Source organism: Rhea americana, unplaced genomic scaffold (assembly GCF_003343005.1).
Source record: "Rhea americana isolate MKP2758 unplaced genomic scaffold, rheAme1 scaffold_172, whole genome shotgun sequence".
NCBI classification, from domain to species: Eukaryota; Metazoa; Chordata; class Aves; order Rheiformes; family Rheidae; genus Rhea; species Rhea americana.
Window position 1 is genome coordinate 1,127,910 of NW_028185839.1, and position 22,674 is coordinate 1,150,583.

The 22,674-nt window shown below is 41.0% G+C and overlaps 1 protein-coding gene across 3 annotated transcripts; it reads left to right on the top strand.

Moving 5' to 3' along the window:
- Positions 1-1,874: 1,874 nt before the first annotated feature.
- On the top strand, positions 1,875-22,674 carry OSGIN1 (oxidative stress induced growth inhibitor 1). 3 transcript variants are annotated; one of them, XM_085301093.1, is made up of 6 exons: positions 1,875-1,984; positions 15,992-16,094; positions 18,584-18,720; positions 19,104-19,295; positions 19,618-19,709; positions 20,356-22,674. In XM_085301093.1, the coding sequence occupies exons 2-6, from the start codon at positions 16,010-16,012 to the stop codon at positions 21,347-21,349; spliced, it is 1,500 nt and encodes a 499-aa protein (XP_085157219.1). In that variant the 5' UTR covers positions 1,875-1,984; positions 15,992-16,009; the 3' UTR covers positions 21,350-22,674. The 3 variants fall into 3 exon arrangements, with proteins under 3 accessions (XP_085157219.1, XP_085157218.1, XP_085157220.1); XM_085301092.1 differs by lacking the exon at positions 1,875-1,984 and adding an exon at positions 11,582-11,684; XM_085301094.1 differs by lacking the exon at positions 1,875-1,984 and adding an exon at positions 16,684-16,901 and having other exon boundaries at positions 16,022-16,094.

Below are 22,674 nucleotides of genomic sequence, written 5' to 3' on the forward strand. Positions count from 1 at the left end.
GTTTGCTTTTTCCCAAATGGCAGAAAAAGGAGATGATGATCAAGCCTATATATTGAATGCACTTTCCTATCAAGGTATGAAAGGATCCTAAAGCTAAGTGGTACTCAAAATCCTGTAGTAATGTTTTCTGGAAAATTAAAGCATGATTTTCAATTTTTTTCTGTTGTAATCTTTATTAATAACACCGAAAACCTTCATGAAAGCGAAGAATATGATAAGCTTGCATGATTCTATAGATATGTGTAGCTTGGATGATTTTGCTAAAGCTACTTTTTTGTCTCATCCTTTAAGATCATTGACCACTGTAGCATTTGACCTGAAGTGTGAAGCTGTGATTCAGCAATGAATTTAAGGATATGCTTAGTCTTAAGCATTGTAACAAGTCCTTTCCTCAGCAGAAGTGCTTGATCACATGCCTACCCTAAAAGAAAGTGCGAGTGCTTCTTTGAAAACACATATGCTTAAATTCAAATCAAAATCCATAAAACAGAAAAGGAAAGTAAATCAAGATAATTTTTCAAGATTGGTAGTGATAGTTCTTGTTATCTTGCAGTTCTTGATGAAATGCATTCTTTTAATTTCACAGAACAGGTGTGCCCATAACTGCAGTTTTGATTCGCAAGCTGAACTGAATTTAGTGTCAGGCGTACTCATGTTTCTGGTACTGTTTTTGGCAAGCAAAATGAGAAAAAAAATCTCCATTTGGAATGGAGTGAAATTATTAACTCCTTGATTTTTAACCTTTTAAATTTAAATTTTATCCTCTTTTAAAAATCACACATGTGAAATAATAAAATGCTTTCTTAGTGTTAAAATATAATATTTAGAAACTTCTGAAAATTTTACAAACTTTTCATTGAATTTATAAATAGTTCTCTCCTGACAGTGTGTGTGGGGGAAGTATTTGTCTAAAATTTTACTCTTTGCTCTGTGGAATCTTAATCTTCTCCGACTACAAATAAAGAGCCTGTGGTGAAACTTTAAATCTCAACTGATGTTTAGAGATGCATTTTGCAGTGGCAGTCAGCATGCTGGTGTGATTCTGGGCCAGGAGCTAAGATTCCTAAATGCCACAGAAAATGCTGATGGCAGGATGTACAGCTTGATTTTCCAAGGCACAGACTTTGCAGTGCACTGTTATGCTGGACACCAGACAGATATCTAGGAACTGTGGCTTCTGTTTTAGAGTTTGTCATATCTGGGGGTGTCAACAAGCCTGTTGACCAGAGCCACAAGGCTTACTGATGCTGCTGAGCCATTTGTATGTCTATATCTGTATGTGTGGCTTTTCTTCCATGTTCAGAAGTTGAAAAGCTTTAAACAAAGCTCACTGAGTTCTATAGGGGTAAGAAAAGGATAGGGAAAGACTGCAGGGGGAGAAGAAAGAAGAGGTAAGATAGGTGATGGGAGATAAGGTAAGAGACAGTGGATGAGGAGTAGTGTTTTGTAATATCATGTTGTGCAATATCAGTGAGTTAGTGGTGTGCTGGGATCATCTGCCTGAAATGGAGAAGCAAAACTCAAAGGTCGTCAGTGTGTTGCTTTTCTAGCAAGGCTGCATCCAAAAGGGGATTTCACATTGCAACGTGGGTGGCAGACAAGTGGAAGATTTGGCTCGTAAGACAGCCTGTCCCAGGCTCAACAGATTTGGCTGTATTTTCCCATTGCAACAAGGGCAGGGAATACTTGGAAGTCCTGTGTGTTACCTGGCTGCTGCTTAATACCCATTTTCTCCACTGCAAATTAGCTCAGGGTTCAGTACACTCATGGGCTGTGCAAGTGCTTTATCTCTCAAGTATGCRTAAATAACAGCCACTCCTGAGGCAAACCAACGAATGACCTTGCATAAGCTCTTCATGTATCCTTTTTTCCAGGTGAGAGAATAAGGGTACATCAAGATCAGGCCAGAAGATGGAGTGCAATGTGAGTGCTGTGTGCTTTGGTGCTGTGCTTACCTGAGGCCACCTCCCTGCTGAGGTATAAGGTGAGAGTGTTTCTTCCCATACACTTACTCTTCAGTTATTCAGCTGAGGTTTCTTCGTGTACAATAATTATACGCGAAGTCTCCAAAGCCTTCCACTGTTCTTATCGGACATATGGGTGACTATGAGTTGGTTTGAAAAGAAAGCTGTACAGTGCTTCTGCACTGTCATAGTTCACACTTTTGCACAGTTCCTTTGTGTTGTGTCACACTYTGGCATAAGTCCAGGCAGGGAAGATCAGTCAGTAGGGACTAGCTTGAACTTGATCTAAGGTCATGATAAATAGTCCTGTGAAAATATTAGCTTGGTACTCAGTGCTGATAAAGTAAATCAAGTGCTAGGAGTTACTGGGAATGGGAGGAGACCAAAACAGAAGGCTGCTGCATAAACCTGTGGGTCAACCATCCTTAAGGTATTGGATGATGTGCTGTTTCTGTCATGTCAGGATATAAGAGATCTGGAAAAGGTCTAGAAGAGGCAAACCAGGTTTGTAAAATATATGGAACAGATTCTGTATTAGGAACAAGTTGGAAAACTCAGGAATATAACAGAAGTCTATATAACTGAGTGGTGTGGAGAAGAATAAGTTGTGTACTCTGTTGTCCAGTGCAAGAACTAGAGGCCGATCATGAAACTACTATGGACCCAAGTCAAAACAGACAAAAGGAAGGTGCTATTAACTGCACAAACCTCATCACATTTTAGCAAGTTCCTTCAGCTGCAAAAGTTTGGAGACAGGAGAAGGCACAGACAAGCGTCACACACTCGTTCTCTTTTTTCTCTTCTGTGTGAGTGTTTGCTAACAGCCAGTGCTGAGGTCAGGACACCAGGCTGGACAGACCCTGTCAATCAGACTGGTCAATCTTATTATGGTTGTGCCTCTACAGGCAATGCAGATACAGTGAGCTCTGGCTACCTCATGCAGCAACTCATCCAGGTGCAGCTAACCAGGACAGCAGAGAGGCCATAAGCTTCCCATTACATGGTGGAGTAATTCTGTCCCACAGTTGTTGCTGGTAATGGCCYTGAGTGTTAACCTTCAGAGTGGCCAGGATGCAAGAGAAGGCTTTAGATAACCCATTGGTCGGCACTCCATGGGAACTGGTATCAGAGATAGCCTGTAATTCTGGTTACCTTGGTACTGCACTGTTCTGCCCTGCTGAGCATGTGTCAGTCTGGACTGATGAACAGAGTCAGATACTTCATTGCCACAGCTCAGCCGCATGGCTTCAGCCTTTAAGTAAAGGATCACTTGCTATTCCTGGCCTTGGGCTCTTTGTGAGAGGTTTTACTTGATGAGTCAAACTTAGCATTTTCACAATAGAGACAAATATTGACCAGGGAGCAAAAAACACTTCTTCCTTTTCATCCCTGCTTAGGGTAGCTTCTCTATAGACAAACAGGAAAAGCAGGGCATGCGACTGGTGTGAGAGCTGCCAAAAAATGAATGGATCATGAATAAGCAAGTTATTTTTCTCCGTAGGATTATTACTGGCACAGGCATARTGCTAATCTATAGTTTCTCATCTATAGTTATAGCTAGAGCTATAACTATAAAACAGCTGCTTGGTAGGTAAAAATAAAGCACACTTAAAAAAGCAAAGACAATGGCATTCCAGCAAAAAAGTAGATCTGAATAGTAAGCTTTTGGTAAAACAGCTGAGGGGAGCAAAGTAGGCACACTTCTGGTGAAATTTCTCCCCCAAAGCAACTTAAGCTGTTTCACATCACAACCTTTAGGTTTTTAGTGCAATTGCTATCTTTGGTATTGAACCAGATACTCAGGGGGGTTTATCGTATTCTCCTAGATGCTGAATAGATACACTGAAAGGTGATTCTCACTACAGCAGCATCTCACATTTGATTTCTCATTGATCTATGCTGAGCTTTGGTCTTTGACTGCATGTGGAGAAATGGGTGACTTTGTCAGCTAAATGAGGAATTATACAAATCACTTTAGGTATTTCTTAAACAAATGCATTGGGGAATTTATGTTACTGAATGGCTTTACTCTGGTGCAGAAATCCCACCTCTTTTTTTCTGCAAATGCACTATGCCAAATCTCATTAAGAGCTCATAGTGGTTATTTTTTGTTTCTAAACCACAAAAATGACTTCAGAATATGACTGTATTTCAAAATAGGGCTTTCTATTTTACAACATATGACAGCTCCTTTCATGTTGCAGCCTCCTTAAACTAGTCTAGAAACAGAGCTGTCAATTAGATGAGAAACCTTGACCTATGAAATATTTCTGTTACACTTTAATGTATTACTGTTATACTGTGACTAAGTGATAAGATTCTCCTTGGAAAGATACTGGTTTATCCAGTTTTATGCTGAACTGTTCCAGTGAACTTTAAATTTCACTCCTGACAGTCAGAATTGCWGCAAGTGGAGCTACAGTGAGAAGGAATTTGGAATTGAAGAAAATATTGAATATTTTGCTTCAGCTGACCTTTCAGTGTGCACAAAAGCCCTGTTTGGAGGAATAGGATGTATAGGTGAAATCTTAGAATTTTTCAGAGATTTTAAAAGAGTTAGAGAAGAAAGAAAATGCCACAGGTCATTTCTAGTAAACTGGATCTGACCAGCATCTACTTCAGATAGCTCGTAGCAGCAGCTTCAGAGGAAGATGAAAATAAACCCTGAGGGTAGGCAGTTGTGGGATAACTCACAGTCCCTTTCTGATCTCCCACAACTAAAGACTATTGTTCTCTGCTGCAGAAATGCTAATTTTTCTTTGAGTAATCTGTGATGTTGGCTATATTAGCTCTAGATGCCCTAAGCTGTGCACATTTCTAAGCCTTTCAGGAATGCTACCAATTTCTTGATAGGGAAATAAAGAAATTTCATAACAATTTTAAGGGAAGGTTAAAGCTACAGGAATAGTTTAAGCTGTGGGAAGGAAAGAAATCCAAGAACCTCCTAACCTTTTTGCAACCCTTTTGTTCATGAACTTCTGTGGCACTGAGTTAAGCAAGCTCATTTTATGACACACTCTTTTTACAGATTTGAATTACCCATTCTTATTTGAAAATCCATTTTTTTTTGCCTTTGAGAAAATATGACAGAAAAGATTACCAGTGCCCACAGTGAAGCTATACCTCCTTCTTGAAGGGTACTTTTAATTTGGTTATTTCAGTCAAGAAGCCATAAAGGTTTGATTTGGGACTGTGTTCTGTTTTGGGGCCAGCAGGTTGTTATGTGATACTGCAGTTACTAAATTATCAGTTGCCAAATGCCTCTACATGAAGAAAAAATATAACTATAAACACTGACTATAGAACTGTAGAAAATAAAGGCTGTGTTTTCACAGGTAGATCCTGTTACCCTGAACTCATGTAAATATTTATAAATATATTGAACTTAAGATAAGCAGAAAATTCTCCACCAGCTTCCTTTGCAGTTTAATCTTTGACTAGGTTATAGCCACAGTTTGTTTGAAGTGAAAGTGCACGTTTACTTCTTTCCCCAAACCACGTGAATGGTGAGATCATGAGGTCTGAGTGCAGTGCACGTGAACAGAGCTTTCCTCTGCGTGTTGCATTTTGAGGGCAGTGAATCTGCAAAGGCCCAGTGCTTCCGGGATGTGAGCATGACTGAGCATAGCTATAGTCCCTTGAGCCAAAGGAGAGCACCTCTTTGCATCCTCTCAGTTTCTGAAAGGGAGCAGCAGATGTGCGAGGAAGTACAAAACACACTGGATTTGACTCTTACCCCTGTATGCTATGATCTGAGGACACTGGGGCCTGCCTGCCTGGGGCTGTGCCTGCACTCTGCACTTGTTCTTTGTGTGTATCCTTACATGTGAACTTGGAGTGACTTTAGTTTTGCAAAATGTCCACTGCTGTTTTGAAGCACAGTGGGCTACTTTGTACATGCTAAGAACGTTTTTCTCAGGATGCTTATGCAAAGTAGCTAGCACTCTGCAAACATATCCTTCATGACTGCTCCTTAATGGGTCTGGGTAGAGAAGATGTATGAAATCTCCCAAGAAGGCATTCTTAGTATGCACTGGAGTGTCTCTGCCAGTGTTGCTGCAGAGTGGCTAAAGGTATGAGCACATGAGTGCAGACAGTGGTGCACTAGAGCCTTCCTGTTTCTGCACAGTATGATTGATTCTGACTTAACAACATTATCAGTACTGCCTTCCCCAAGTTGTTGTTTTTTTTTTTTTTTTTTTTTTTTTTTTTTTTTTTTTTTTTTTTTGCAAGTGTTTTAAAGATGCAGTAATAGAAGTGGTTGATGCCTCTGGACAATGAAGACTGGGAACTTAAATTGAAATCGAAGCAAAGAAAGACCACCCTGTGAGAACAGCCAGTGAGAAGATGATTGCAAGGCAATGAGTTGAGGGTGGGGAACAACAAAATTTTAAAATAATTCCAGCAAAATACAAGATTTTGATTTTTTTTCTTCCTCAAACATCTCACAAAGGTGCCAGGACAAAACYATTTCAGTTATTTATCTGACAGGGAGGTCAGTGTCTTTTTGAATAATAAGTACGTGGAGTGAACTTTTCTTTCTCTCCTCTTGGAGAGAAGTATGAACTTGGGACAGATACGGCCTTGGCAGAGCCACAGGAAAATAGGACACAAGCTCAGTGCCAAATTTTTCCTAAAAGGAAGCCATGTGAATGCAGAAACACATATAGGAAGTCATAAGTGTAACTCGAAGCAGGAGCTGGGTCCCCCACTTCCAGAGTTTCCTGAGCTGCTGCTTCTGTCAAGCATAACAACTCCCTGGGCTTCCCTATAGCCCCTTTAACTCATTTTAGCACAGTGGGTCATGTACTTCAGAGATCCAGCTGCTAGCACAGGTGATGTYGCCACAGCTTGTCTTTTCTGCTTCAGAGGGAGCCAGAACATAGGTAGGGAGCATGTTTGATTGTTTTGTTTTGTTTTATTTTGTTCTGTTTATTGGTTGATGATTGTGTTAATGATGCCAAATGTGAATTCTATTTGGTCAATGCAAAAAAGTTTCCAGCATTAATGTCAAACCATTATTTTCATTAAACAAGTAGGTGCAAGTTTTGAGTAGAAAAGCTAACATACAGTTTCATAAATGGAAGCTTTCCTGTATGAAAGGGAGGAGATGCCTCTGGCTCCAGTGCTCTGAAGCTGGATTTCATGTACTGCAGAGTACATGGGATCAAAATATTTGGTCAAGTCCAAGGGCTTCGTCTTGAGGTTTTGCGTTAGACTATGTGATCCACATTTATAAAGTTTCCTTAGACAAAAAACATGCAGGATTTTATTTTTATTTTTACTGGAATTGAATAAAACACTGAAGCATCAAAGTGCTGTTTTGGCCCACAGAGAATCATGTTGGGTGTGTTCCTSTAATTATTAAAAACCAGCAGAACAYGAAGTTCGAATGTGTGAAACAATGTAGCACTCAATTTGGTGGAGTGATAGCACACCATAAGCCTCACTAGAGGGAAGGGTGGATGCTAGAGAGGTACTATAAGTGTCCTGCTATAAGTTGTCAACAGCAGAGGTAGCAACAATGATTTCTGACAGCAGAGATGTGTTCTTCCTGAAGTTCCTCCAAATCAGAAGGCAGTAGAATGAGGGGGCTGACAGGTTTCACAAATAGGACATGGGTGGTATAATGTCTCAGTGACATGAGATGTCAAGTCACTTGATAAAAAGAAAATTTCTTGCATCAAGGAATAGTTCAGGTGCAAAGTGTTCCTCCTGAACAGTGCCAGGGCTCCTTCTGGCACATTCTGCAGCATTACCTTGGGAAAACATAACATTTGCTTGTTTGAGTTCTGAGATACAGGTCATGGCTGACCAAAAGGGAAACAAACTGACCTTGGCAACAAATGCACCTGGGCTGTCAATACTGTGAGCTGCAGGGATGACTTGAAGGTGAAATGAATGATTGCTGGTGAAGTCAGTCCCTTTTTCCTGCAGGCCAAACCTTCTCAAGTTGCATGAGTCCAACTGCAATGTGTTGAATTCTCCCCACAYACTGATAGGGAATGATTTGCCTAGCTACCGTTATGTAGTGTACAAGGGTTATTCATACAATAGCAAATGTAGCCCTCTACCTTTGTGCCCTGTATTTCTGCCTGTACAGASGAAGGTAGAAGTGATCCTGTGCATTGTCTGAAGGCAGCTTTCATTGTTATGGGTCCCCTTTTTTCCATAAACAACTTTTTTTTCTTCTTTTAAAGAAACAGAAGCTCTTTGGGAATATGTAAGTATTATATTGCTTTTACTAGATCATTTTGTGTCTTCTTGCTAGTTTGGATTCATATCTTTTCTAGACACTGTCCATCAGAGGCTAAGTTTTACTGTTATATTTTTTAAAAGGAAAAGAGTTAAAGAGCAGAGAAAAAACCTTTGCAAATCATTTGCTTTGACATTTTCTTAAGTCTGATAAATCTACTTCCTTGTGCCCTACCCTTCAGAGATCTGTGGATTCCTTGGATCCCAGTTGGAGTATACTGCAACACACCTCAATGAGCCTATAAACGAGGGGTTTGGTAGTTTTTTTTTGTTTGTTTGTTTTGTTTTTTTTTTTTTTTAAATCTGAAGCGCTCTAAAGAAACTTAAATCTGTTCCATGGTAAACATGTTTTTGTCAGTTTGTAGCAGAAGAGTTGGAACTGTTGGTTAAGTGCATCTTCACAGACAGCTGTGAATAGAGATAATATGAAGTCCTGCTGAAACCTACATACAAACTATTTTCTTGAGCCCTTATTAATCTGAATGATACTACTTACAATAAGTCAGGAAGAAAATTTAAGTGGATCGTGTAAATTTGTAGGTCAAAAGGCTGACTGCCAGGCCAAATATGGATTATGCAATTACTTCCTCTCCTGGAAAGTTTGAACAGACAGACAAAGCATGCTAGACTGAGTTATTTCTTTCTGTAGAAGACTCACAAAAGGAAAAACAGATCAGAGTAAAATTGAAATGTATCCAGTGTGGTGTGCATGTTAGGATATCAATAGCAAGTCCCCAAAATGGCTAGATTCAATACTCCTATTGTGCAAGCAAAGAAAGGGCAGTGAAATATTGTCGTATTTGAACATCTTCCTCTTAAGATTTATACTACCTACAAAAAAAGGTAGAGCTTGTGGTTTTGACCTTATTTGCAGAGAGGTAATATTAAAGAGATCCTGATTTTCCTAAACCTAGTGGGAATTAAAGAGACAATTTCCTCATTTTGTACACAGAGGACAATTTTATTTCTGTAGATATGCACACACAAAATATTCCTGATTTTACTGCTTGTAATGTCTGCCAGACCATCATATGGCTTCCTCTTGTATCTATGCCACAGGCAAGTATTGACTTGAACATCTTTTTTTTTCTTAAATATTTGACATGTAATACTGAATTGTATTGAAGGTAAAGTAGTTGAAAAACCTAGTAACAGGGCAGCTTTAAATCACCTTAAATCACAAATGCCATAGTTTCTCTGGATGTTAATTTGTCTTGAGTGATATTGATTACATCTGTTACCTGGCAGTAAGTATTTGGTTAATGCATGTAAAAGCCTTTGCTGCTGTCGAAGAATCAGGATGACTGTGTGAATGCTCTGAGTCCTCCCTAGGAAAAGACCAAGGCAACTTGAAAGAGACCTAAAAAAAAAAACAAAAACAAATAACCCCCCATACCCAAACCACCTCAGTCTGACATATGTATTTACTGAGTCAGATTTCCAGAGGAATCACTGCTAGTTGAAGCTTTAAGTGAAGCAATGGTTTCATATTTATTAGAATATCTGATTCTTGTGGAATTAAAATAGACTATGCAGTATGCTGCTTTGATGTGGGTCTTGAGAGCACAGGATTCTTTYTCATGGGCTCTTTTTGTCTTTGATATCAGATTGTTGAAAGTATGCATCTTAACTGAGTATCAGCAGTCCTCCTGGCTGCCTGGAGATCTTGCTTTCAAAATACATGGCCTCAGAGGTAAAGCTATGCAACACTTACTGCTTAAACTGAACTGCATACTTCAGCTGGAAATCTACTACATTTAAGAGCACTTTGATTTTAGCAGACTCGATGGAAATTGTTTAAATGGATTATTCCATTGAGTTGAATAAAATCCCTTGAATGACAATCCTATTATGCTGTAGTAAATTTTACTTGTGAAAGAGTCACATTCACTTAATTTGCATGCAACAAGTTTGCAAGACTGTCTTACTGAAGAAAAATAAATACAGCTGAATGCTGTATTCTCAGACCTGTTGCAACTATGCTATGTAAGGACAGATTTCTTGAAATTAAGGCAAATAACCCATGATTACACCAGAAAAAAWTAATGTTAAGAGGTTTTCTTATAGAAGAGGTTATTGTAGGACGGCCAAGAGCAGAAGATGCTCTTATATATTGAGTAAACACTCCCACATATATTTACTTAATTAACACATATAAGCTTAATATGTTTTGAATATGCCTGCAAAGAGCTCCAGTCTTAATACGGTGTAGAGCAAGCTAAATGCAATCTGACTCTTGATTTTAGGAACCACCGACATTTGGGAAACCTCCAAATAAGATCTAGACTCTAAACTTGTTTTCTTTGACCCAGAGGAGCTTAAACAATTCTGCTTTGCTTTCAAAGTTGTTGTTTGGATCTGGATTTTACTCATCCCATGTTATAGCGAGCTCTCCTATGTGTCTGGTTAGGGAGTTCTAATCCTGATCTTGTCAGCAGCTGGCTGCTGATTTTTCCGGTGGAATTGAACACAAACCAAAGACAAACAGCACTATGAAAACTGAAGATTGTCAGTATCCAGCATTGATTTCCCAAAAGATGATGAGGAGGAAGTTAACTTTGTATGCAGGATATTACAACTAATAATATATTAGATTCAGCCTGATATATGAAATGTATTATATCAATAAATACTCAAGAACTAGAAATCAGAAGAGATTGAGGAAGCAAGGATTTTGCATACTGTGCTATTTAATCCTCTTGAATTTGATTCACATGACAATGCAGCAGTGCCTGTGTGAATTCAGTTCCCCTCAATCTGTGCCTGAGGACCTCTGAAGACACAGGAGGGGAGAAGACAACCCTGCTCTGGCAGTGTCATGCATGTCTCGTGTGCTGTCCTCATAGCTGTTTTTAATGATGAGATAAAAGTAAAAGTCAAATTACTATCCAAAGGAGCTAAAGTGGTCATGAATTTCCTTTCCATTTGTGGCCAAAGGGTTATCGGTTTTAAAGCAAGTATACCATGCTGTCCTTTCACTTTTATTCATATCTGCAATTATCACTGTAGCAGCTTTCCTTTTAATAAAGAGGAAAAATCCAGTTCTACTGCAGGAAACATTGTGTTTTGTGAAGTCTGGAGTTTAATTTGCCCTGAAGGTAACAAGTGGAAAAGAACAGATTAGTTCAGCGCTGGACTTCTGCCATGCACGGGTCCTGTAAGCCTACTTTTGCTCTAGTTCTGTAGTCAGCTGAACATTGCTAAGGAAAGTTACTTTACATCATTCATTCACAAGCTGGGAAATGAAATCTTCTTGCTGACTCATGCTTATAAGTATTTTCCTGGCTCCACCTACCTTCATTTCAGCTCCACCTCTCCTCATTTAGAGGTGGTAGCCTACTATATTTAAACAGCTGTCTTAGAGCAGAGACGGGATTCAAGGCTTGTAGTTTGGCCGTTTTTCCTGACTGTACAGGCATTTTCGTAAAGATCTTGGTACTTCTCATCAGATCTGCTGCTAAAAAGGTAAGGCAACTGTAAGTGACTGTAGAGTGCTCTATTTGTGTGGCATACTGGAACATGCTGTTTTCTGAAAGATCACAGGAGGATTTTTAGAATGCTATGTCTATATGTACCACAAAGTTGAGTTGCTCCCCTATCCTTTGTCTGTGGGGTAACTGGACTCACATGTGAAAACTGTAGGTGGGGAAAAGAACTCCTTAAACTTGTAGGAAAGTGTAAAAGCTGATGGGACATCAGTTTCTTAAAGTCCTAGTGAATGAAATTAAATAACCTCTTAAACAGCTGCTTCTGAAATGAATGAGAGGATGAAGAAATGAAGCTGAAAAAAGCTGTTGCATTTCTGTTATTGTTCTTGTTTAATCCTGAGTGTCACAGAAGCACTTTCAGACTCCTCTGTTCCTCGTATGCTCACTGCATTGCTCTTTTGAACTCTCTCCACATGCTGTACAGGCCTCGCATAGCAGTCCTTACTTGAGCAGAAGTCACATTGATGTTGTAGGGAGAGCTATTTGCATGTGGCTGATGTAATTTGGCCTTTCGCTTATTAAAGATGTTCTAATTTTGTTGTCTCACACATTTATGCCTTTTTCTTTTGCTCACTTAAAACTTGTTCCAGTTACGCAGTCTGGAACTGCTGGGGGCCACGCTGACCTGCGTTACGTGAGTTATGGGCCCTCTAGGCATGGGGCTGTGTCTGTGAGGAATGCAGAATTTGGCCCAGGATGATAAGCTGGCTGCTTTCTTGAGCCAGAACAATTATGTAACGTTCCATCGGCAGCGAAATGCTTTGGAAGCAGCGAGGAGATGAATTCTGGAACTTGCAGCATGTTCCCAAATGAAGAGGAGGAGAGACCCCCATTTAAAACAGGAAGCCTAAAGTGGGAGCCAAAGCCRTGATCGGGGTCATTAAACTTGTTAGATGAGTGTGCCAGGCAGCCTGCTCTCCTCAGAGGGAAAGTGAGAAGGGCAGCCTTGTATTTTAGCTCAGGCTTTTCTTTTTCTTGCTGCAGTTAGTTAAATAGCTCTGTATAAATTTGAAGAGAACTTTGATGTCCTGTGTGCTTTCTGGTGGCCTTTGCGAGAACAGGGATTCATCTGCTACAGTGAATTAGCTGTTTGGGCTATTGAGATGTCTCTTGATTCTGAGACTGCTAAAAATCAAAACAAACAAGAGTCAAACCCCCCCACACCCTTACTTCTCATGGCAGGAAAAGTGAACATTTGTCCTGGAAATTCAACTGCCTTGATGCTCTGAGCACAGTTTTGCTCACTGCAAGTCACACACTTAGCCTACAGGTTGCGAATAGCTCTAACCAGGTTCAGCATCTGATTCATTTTCTGCTTAAAAAAAAGTACAATTAGTAACTGTAATGTAAACTATAAAGATGGCAAGTCTAGGATGTGGAAGGGACTTCTCTTGTATGTAGAGACATACTGGGATGAGCAGAAATTGCTTTTACAGTTAATTTTGTGTTGATAGAATTGTCCAGTGTCAAAACTTTGGGGAACAAAGTGTGTAGCACTAAAATGGACCTAATGGGGTTTTGTGAACTCAGGTCTTGGATAAAAGTACAGCTAAAAATGGTGATGTATGTACGTGGATTGAAGAATGTTTGCCAGATCAGCAATTGTACTCCTCTAGCCTTTAATGTTTGCTCTAATTCCAGCAAATGCTCCTTTTCACATATCAAAAGGTACCGAATGGAGGTGCAGGGTGAAATGAGGAGAGGGTTATCACAGAAGCTGCTGCTTTGCACTGTTTGCGGTGGGTTGGGTGACAATGCAATGGCTAAGAGCCAAGGAAAGCTCCCTTTGAAGCAGATAGGAATGCAAGGCTGAATTTTACTGTCTTGTGCCTATTTTTGTCCCCTTCTGGTTCCCCTGTACAAACTCTGGCACAGAACAGTGTGATTTTGTGCCCAAGTCTTGCAAATGGATTTGCAGGCTAGTCATTATTTATATACGGGCTTTTCTGCTCCCCCAGATGGTTGCCATGTGCCGTACTGGGTTGGTTCAGCAGTCCTTGCTCCCAGGAAAAATCCCATGGGTGTTGCTGGGTTACCACTGTCTACAGAGCGCATACAGTCTTTCTGTGCATGCTGCTGCAGACTGCTACAGAGTAGAAACCTGCACTGCTCCCTTCCAGGGATCTTGCTTCACATTTTAAGATTCCCAGTATTTTCACAGAGATAAAAGGTGTACACGGTATTAAGAAACATTAATAAGAACTTGGCTTGTGTAGTACAGCCATGGAGGAGGGAATGGTTACCATGGAGAAGAAACCTTTACTAACCTTCAGATATGTGTTGCGATCCAGGCTGGTTTGAGTGAATATCATCCTGATCAGACTTGTGTGCTGTTTCTCTGGTCTCTCAGGCCATCCCAGTTCCTAGTGCTGAACTCTTCCAATTGCACCAGTGAAATATTGTGGTAGAAAAGTATTTGGGGAWAAATTTAAACAACTACCCACCTGTGGTAGTGTGGGGTTTGGCTCATGTGGCAGGATCTACCCAAAAGGCTGAGGAAATACGTGGGTAGCTGCAGTGGTTAGGTTAAATACACCTCACGGGGCAAATCAGTGCCTCAATGTGGGCATAACATGAAGAAGTATTTGGTGATAAATTTGTATRTATGGAGCTGCCTTTGGTCCTCTGGGTCATAGCTGAGCTGTGAACCAACAGTTCCTGCAYAGTTCCTTGGGACCCTGCTCTCTTTAAAGCTAGATGCCTAAAATGGCTTAAATTAAAAAGCATGACTGTTTCTTAACCCTTGTTTTCTATGCGGCTCTTGTCGTCTGAGATAAGACATGAGAGAATACCTTAGTCTAATGCTTAGTTAAGTGGTAGTAGGTGATGAATGAGTGTTAAATGGTGGTACCAAACTTCAGACAAAGCTGCTAGTTTYGAGTCCCACATAGAGGCCTTATGGTGTGTCTCTCTGCTTGGGTGAATCCAGGCCTCTTAGAATAGCTACCACAGTCTAGGCCAGAGATGGCCATATCTCAAGGCATACAAACATGTCCTTTCAGGCAAACTCGCTCACATGACCCCTTCTAAAGCCTGAAATTCTGCAAATCCTGAACTCAGCTGGGGTTTTCTGACTGCTTATTTGATCACCAGTGCCTGTTGGTGTTGTAGAAGTCAGATTATAAGGAGAGCTTTGCACTAGCAGATTGAAGTTCACTGCAATACTTGTGTCAAAGGCAGAGGTGTGGCAAACCTGTGAGGGCGCAATGTGCTTGCCTACGATCTTTCTGCACTTTGAAAGGATGAGGAGAACATGCCCTGCTGAACAGAGTAATGCCATTCAGTGGGTTTGGACTTGGTTTTTCGAGACAAATGCAGTGTTTTCAGAAAAAGACTATTTTGTGTAGAATAACTTGAAGTTTATGTTGAATTTTGAGAAAATTGCTTTTACTGTGGTAAAATAACACTGACTTCTCTGGATTAGCAGCAATGATGGCATAGTTGAATTCCCTGGAAAAATAAAAAAGTGCTTATTCAAGGTGCTGTAGTTCCTGCAGGAAGAGCAAGAAATTTTGATTGACTGTTCATTGAATTAGGGTTTGTGCACAACAAAATCAGATGAGGTATGTAGATTCCACTCTCCCAATGACACCTAAGTCGCCAAGATTTTTTTTTCCTTTTTAATAAAAATTTGTTGTCATTTATTAATTCAAACCCAAACTCTGCATTTTTTGGAAAGCAAACAAGGCATCCCTAGGTTCAGGAAGTGAACTAGCCCTTCATGTCTCAAAAACCTYTAGCAATTTGATGGCATGTATTTGAAAATGCAACCCAAACATTTCCATCCTTTGGGCAGAAGATTTAGGTGATGCTTGCTGTACTTCTCAGTGAATGCACAAGTTACTTTAAAAACTATGAAGCATTCAGGAAGGGGTGTTTGCAAGACCTCYAGTCACACAAAAGTTCATGATAATTATATGACAATAACATTGTTCTGCTCAAGATGAGCAAAAGTGAAGCTTTCATTAACAAGCTGCACCATATCAGTTATTAGAGGGTTCATGGTTAGTTACTGAAGTTGCCAGCTATTCTACGTGGACAGAAATTCAAGTGTGGAAGAGAGAGATAAGGGTCATTCCCCTCCCCCCCCCCCCCTTTTTTTTGATATTATCAGGGAATCAACCTTCAACTTCTAAGAAAAAAAAAAGTAGTGGGCCTGTCATGAATGTGCAACGGTAAAGTGATACAAGGATAATGCTCTGGATCAGCCGTGTTCTGTGGGCTATAGCAAATCATGCTTTTTGTCAGAAAAGACAATAATATCAAATTTCTCTGTTWTAACAGGTAGACTCCAGGACGAAAATGCTTTCAGACAGGAATATGTATCCAGTATTGAACAAACACCAAAACAAGAGYGGATTTAAGCTGCTTCCTGTAGTGATTATAGGTAAGTTTTCTTTTGCCAGCATAGTCGTGTCCTCTGGTGCCGTTTTGCTTTGAACTTGCTGTCTTTTTTTGTTCCACGTCTTCTTAAGACCAGAATTGTCCTGCCCCCTTTTGCTGATAGCCAGACTTTCTCTAGTGCTGATACAAAGGGAGTGGTGGCAAGTAGAGAAGCAGGTGTTTGATAAACTAAAACTCATGCCTACTTTTCACTAACAAAAATGKTAACCTTCTGGACATCAGGTCAGAGGGGCCAGCTTTTTTCCCCTGTTGAGTGCGTAAAAGGATTTGAAACTATTTCAGTGAGAAAATCACTAAACAAGTTGATTAACTTTCTGTAGTGCTTGAATTGGTGTGTGTGATCTTTCTCCCTCACGTGTGGTTTGGGAAGTGATCCAGAGGCTGTTGAAGTTTCTGGGAGTTTTCTATAGATCCTTTAAATACTTCAGAGATCTCTTGACTTGTGCAGATCAGCTATGCTGCTTTTATACAGAGGTTAATAGCTTTGGTAAAAAGCCTTAGCTTCTTACTATTCACCATTTTAGAAATTAATGCATTAACTAGCCTGTGTCCCTTGTGCTTTGTATATGAAGTGATTCTTGGAGCAAGAATGAGTGRTGATGCCAGTACCTTCCCCTCTGCGACTGATGACAAGCTGTGCTGGAGCACAGGCATTTCACTCTTTCCCTCTGAGCATGTGCTTAAATACCTCGTAAAGCTGGCTTCCTGCTGCATCTGCCAGGTCATCGGTAGCCCCTGAGCTAATCCAAAGTTTGTGCAGYACATGAATCACACCTAATCCTTGCTGACAGTAAGTTTCATGGGGACACTGCTACCCACAGGTTGAATTCTGAGGGTAACTTTGTGCTGCTTGGTTGTGGAAGCCTTTTGCARCAGGCAGAGATGCTGTTTTGGTAGATCGCAGATGTGCCTCTAGAGGGACCCAGTGTGGAAATGTCACTAAAACCTCTGGAGCACCAGTGTGAAGATGCATGCCGGGGGCAGGCTGTGCAGAACTGAAGTGGCTCAGTTGTTTGCTTGCACCTGGATATGTCCAGCAGGTTCCAGCTGCTTCCCCAGGCCTAATTTCGGGAGATCTTAGCTGTAGCTTGAAGGGTAAATCCTCTCCGTGTTGTGAATATAATTCAAACTTCCTTGTATATCCTGAAGCAAATGAGCAAATTGAGACCATACTATATTCTACTATGGCTGCTGTGAAGYTTGCTTTTAATTTCTGCTGCTGCTCAGTTTTGGTAACCTTCCTGCAAGTCACATATTCCAAGCACTGACCAGCAGCCACCTATCCTCAACCAGAGTCAAGCTGATTGTGGTTCCAGGTGYGGAGGGTGGCTGCCCTTAGCATAGCTCAACTCACTGTGAATTTTCTAGCCCAAACTTCTTCTATCTTGAATGCCCGAGAAGTGGCCTTTGCTGCAGCGGCTGCAGCATGCGGCACGGGCGCTGTGTCAACACAGCAGCTGTGTCACTTTGACTCTCCTGCCCTGTATCGTCACTGCATTATGTAATTTTGGTTAGTCACATACTAGTGAGCAACAAAGTGCTGGGCCAGAGAGGCTGACAGCTAGTTATGCGGATGCTGTAAAATGTTAAGCATACTGGAGAGCAGCCATGTGAAAATTTTCCACAGGCTACTCTCACTGGGCTTTGGAGTCGCATACAAGTCTTTTGGCTGACTGTTGGGTGGTCAGCTGGGCAAGTTTAGCCGTCCAGCAATTTGTTCAAAGTGCTATATTCTGACGGATTGTCTTGGCATGGCAGAGCGACTTCTTTTCATAACTCACTGCTTGCAAACCACTGTAGGGCTAGTTCCAAGGCCCTCCAGAGCCACCAGTGAAAGACAGTATTGCTAGAGAGCCCTTTTATGGGATTACTTCCTAAAAGTATACAGAGAGCAGAGCTGTTCCCTATTGTCTTTGGTCACTCTCTTCTCTAGATTTGSTCTGCATCCCGTACCCAATGGACTGCACTGTACAGATGTGATGTGTGTCCAGCAGAGCTGAGGCCCCCAGTCAGCATGTTACAAGTTTTGAACCTTTTAAACTGATCACAACTGTCTCCTCCCAACAAATAAAAGGAAAGAAACGGTGGCAGTGAGACAGATGGGGAGAAGGAGGACTGTCTTCAAAGCCAAAAGCAAGAAGTTAGTGAGCAATTAGGTAATTAATCATCAAGCTAGTGACGTCAAGCTTCAAGTGAGGTTAACCTCTGGCTTGTTAAAGCCAACGGCTTTTCAGCAAATTCTGAGGAGCTTACAATGCAAATAGACATAACTGAGGAATAGAAGGGGAAAAACAAGAATAAATTCCTTCCCCAGCTCCATCCAACAGGTCAGTGGGTACTCTGGCAATAGAAAGTCTCCTGTATCTGCACTGATGTCTTATTCTTTGAATTGGTCTGGTTATTCAAAATACTTATCCAAAGGCCGCTCCATCTACAGAAGTATAAGATCTTCTTTTCCATCTCTCTGTTTAGGGAATGGACCTTCAGGAATCTGTCTGTCCTATCTGCTGTCAGGCTATATCCCTTACTTCAAAAGAGACTCTCTTCATCCTCATCCCATTCTGCAGAGGAAACTGGAAGAGGCACCAGATGTCTCCATTTTGGACCAGGTTTGTATTGTAAAAAGCAGCTTAAAAAGCTTTTTTTTCTTTTATTTTCTTCTTTTTTTTTATTTTTTGTAGCGGAAAAAAGCCTTCATTATGTCCTCATAGTGAAGTATCTCCAGGGTATTTTAAAAATGATAACCTCATTTGGATTTTCAAAGTGCATGGGTAGAACAAGCCTTAAACAAAAGACTACTTAGTTTTCCAAATTTCACTTGTATGAAGTGCCAGCATTGCTGCTGAGATCCTCGAGATAATTCTCAAGCAGTACAGGGGCTGTGTGCCAACAGATGAATTCCACTAAAAACCAGAAGCACTAATTGGAAGCACAGCAGTTTCAGTTGCATGGTATGACATGTGTTTTGAGCGTTTGCTCTGTCTCCTTTTAGGATTTGGAGTATTTGTCTGAAGGCTTGGAGGGACGATCCCACAGCCCAATGGCTCTTCTGTTCGATACTCTTCTGCGTCCAGACACAGACTTTGGTGGAACAGCAGAATCTGTCCTCACTTGGTGGCATGAGACCAACAGAGCCATCCCTCACTTGGTCCTTGGCAGAAACCCTCCAGGAGGTGCCTGGCATGTATGTGAATTGAAGCCTAACTACTTAGGTCTGCATATTGAAAGATAGACAAATGTCCTAACCAGAGAGCTGAAGGATGCTCAAAAGAAAGGCGGGGGGAGGGGGGGGTGGAAAGGACACAGACATGAAACACACTAAGTTTTCCATAAATACGAAAATATTCCTTTTTTTTCCCTTTTGATATCATCCACACCAGTGAATCAGATGAAATCACTGACTTCATGATACGTGTGATATATTGGAATGTGGCAAAACAGCATTTCATTTTTCTTATTCTTAAATGGTTTTCAGTTATTTAATGTAGCTGTATTTCTTATTCCAGTCTATTGAAGGGTCTGTGGTTACGCTGAGCARAGGGGAATGGATGGGACTCCCAGACCTCCAGTTCAAAGACTGGCTGAGGCAAAAGAGAAGGTGAGGTGTCTATGGTGTGATTGTTTATTTGCAAACATCTGAAGGTTATTTAGGAACCTGGAGTGCGCTCCTTTGATGCAGCTCTAACAGATGGTTCTAGTGAGAGGAAGGGACCTCCAGCAAAAATCCATTCTGCATGCGGTGACTCCAGATAAAGTTGGAGTATTGGTTGCATTGCATCCACTTTTCAAGCACTCCTTGGGAATAGCTCAGTTCTTCTGAAAATGCTTGGAGAGGCTGTAGTAGTCTGTGTGTTCATTGCTGCTGTYTTCAATGACAAGTATAATCACCACAGGTACTGTGGAATCTCTCAGATGCTTCTGAGATGTTAGACACTTGAAATCTAAAAAAGTCCATGAGATAAAAATGGAATAAAAGTGAGACATGTAAGAGGAAGGTATAAATGAATTACTATGTTCTTAGGGAAGGGATTCAGGTTAGACATGTTGTCTCAGTCCAGCAACCTGCAAACCTGACTGTTACCTCTATAGACCAAGAATAAGGTTGTTGGAGACAAGAAAACTAGATGAGAAATCTCCTTTGTTAGTGCCAGGATAGAAGACTCTAGGATACACTCAGTGGAAGAGGGAGAAATTCTAAGCTCTTACTTAACTACTGCTTGACCTTTGTTTGTAATGTATTACAGAGGCCTTAGAAACAATAGAGCCACAGCGGAAGACATTGCTCAATATTACCAACATTATGTGATGAAGAAAGGACTGCAGAAGAACTTCAGATGTGGGACTGTTGTGACCTCTGTGAGGAAAGTGAGTGCAGAGAGCATCTCCAACCACGCACAGAAAGATCTGCAGGAGAGAAGTGACTCACTCTGGAACTTGACTGAGGAAAATATGGAGGTCTTTAAGGTAGATGGATTTTTCAAAACTGTGAAAGGTGATCAGGAACCCTTCTCCATCTATGCAGAGAATGTGGTCTTAGCTACAGGAACATATGATAGTCCCACTTGGCTTGGAGTCAAGGGAGAGAACCTCTCCTATGTCCATCACCAGCTCTCTGCCCTGGAGGAAGCAGTGAAGAACAACAGCATTGGCATCATGTCAGATCCAGTTTTGATTGTGGGTGCTGGTCTGACAGCTGCTGATGCGATTCTTTTTGCTCACCACTGCAGCATTCCGGTAATCCATGCTTTTCGGAGAACAGTCAATGATCCAGGTCTTATCTTTAACCAGCTCCCCAAAGTGATGTACCCTGAATACCACAAAGTCCATCAGATGATGAAAGAACAGTCGGCTGCTTGTTCTGGGCCCTATGACTGTTACATTAGCCTTCCTGAACATCATGTGCTATCCTTTGGCAAGGACAAGAAATGTATCCTTCAAGACAAGAATGGCTACCAAAAGGTTTATAAAATTTCCATGGCTCTTGTTCTCACTGGTTCAAACCCCAACCTTTCATTTCTGCCAAATAACGGCATTGACTTGGCAGTGGACTGCAACCAACCAGTCAATCCCAAGAGGAATCCCATAGATGTTGATCCATTCACCTATGAATGCACTCAGAAGAAAGGGCTTTATGCTCTAGGACCCTTAGCTGGGGACAACTTTGTACGCTTTGTGCAAGGAGGGGCTCTTGCTGTTGCCAGSTCTCTGTTAAAGAAAGCAAATAAAAATCCCCCCTAATGAAAAAAGCACCACCCCATATGCTAACAGTGTCTAAGAGAGTTACTACTGTTTTCTTAGAGAAGCAAGTCTCTGATATATACACCCTCAAATGTAAAGCCCTCACTCCTTGGTATTCACCAAGATTGTGCAGAGAGTTACTAAAAGTTCTTGCTGAATATTTGGAAGAATAAGTCACCAAATGAACAGAGTGGGCTTTGCACATGGTGATACCTTGAACCCTAGGGGATTCAGCTCCTATCCTGCATGACTGTGCATGAAGGCATCAGGGGCCTTGAATCTTGTGCTGCAAAAATGASGAGCAAGATAGTGATTGCTCTTCTATGTAACACCTTCCAGGCTACTGAAAATAAATTGGGGAAAAATTGATATTCATTTGGCAACCCTGTGTCTGTCAGGATCTCAAAGTAAGCCAGTGTAGTAGTATTTGCTCCTCTGGCTCAGCTGTATGTATATTTTTATTAGAAAAGAATTCACTGAAAGATGCTTCAGGTAAATTTTTAGCACATGAAGTGATACTCCAAATAAAAACTGTCATAGAAGCACAGTCTAAACTGTATTTTCTTACTGATGGCACCAGCAACATGTTATACGTAGAGTTTTCTTTATTCAAGTGATTCATGTGATGGTTTGTTTTCTCTTTCTGAAGAGTCTTCAAAAGTGATGGTACTGAGTTACAAACATCCAATTTGCCATCTTACAGCAATTTGCTTTCTAACTCCTAAAACTGCTGTGGCTGCGTTCTCAGCAGCTACTCTAAAGACAGCAGAATTAAAGGGAGCTGCTGGCTTACCTTGAAATTCTGGTCATGGATTGTGTGGGACTTCTGCTGCACGGAGTATTGCAGGAAAAAGCAGTATGTTGTATATTGTAGTATGGATCCCTGATCTTGCATGATTTTTCAAGAATGCTGTTCATGAATTTAAGATTTTTATTGGCAAAGCACTTTGTTAGGGGCTTTCAGTCAATCARTGTTTTGAATGAGCTGGGGTGGGTGGGAATGGTGCCTAATGGTGCAAACCTCAACGGACCTATGGGACCTTCTGTACCTCTCACAGGAAAAAATAAGAATCATGATCAGTGTTATTCAGTGTAGAGACAGCCTCTGTTCCCTGTGGTGCACTAAAACTCACTGGCATGACAGCATGCTACAAATGTCTCTGGAAAGCTGTGTGTGTGGAGTCAGTGGCTGTTTGCAAATGACCCTCACAAGTTGTTCAGGGAGACATACAAGGAACTTGTCTGCAGTGTTGTATCTCTCTAGAAAATTTTCATCAGTGACTGTACTATATGAAATATTTTTCAATAAAATGATTTCAGCCTTA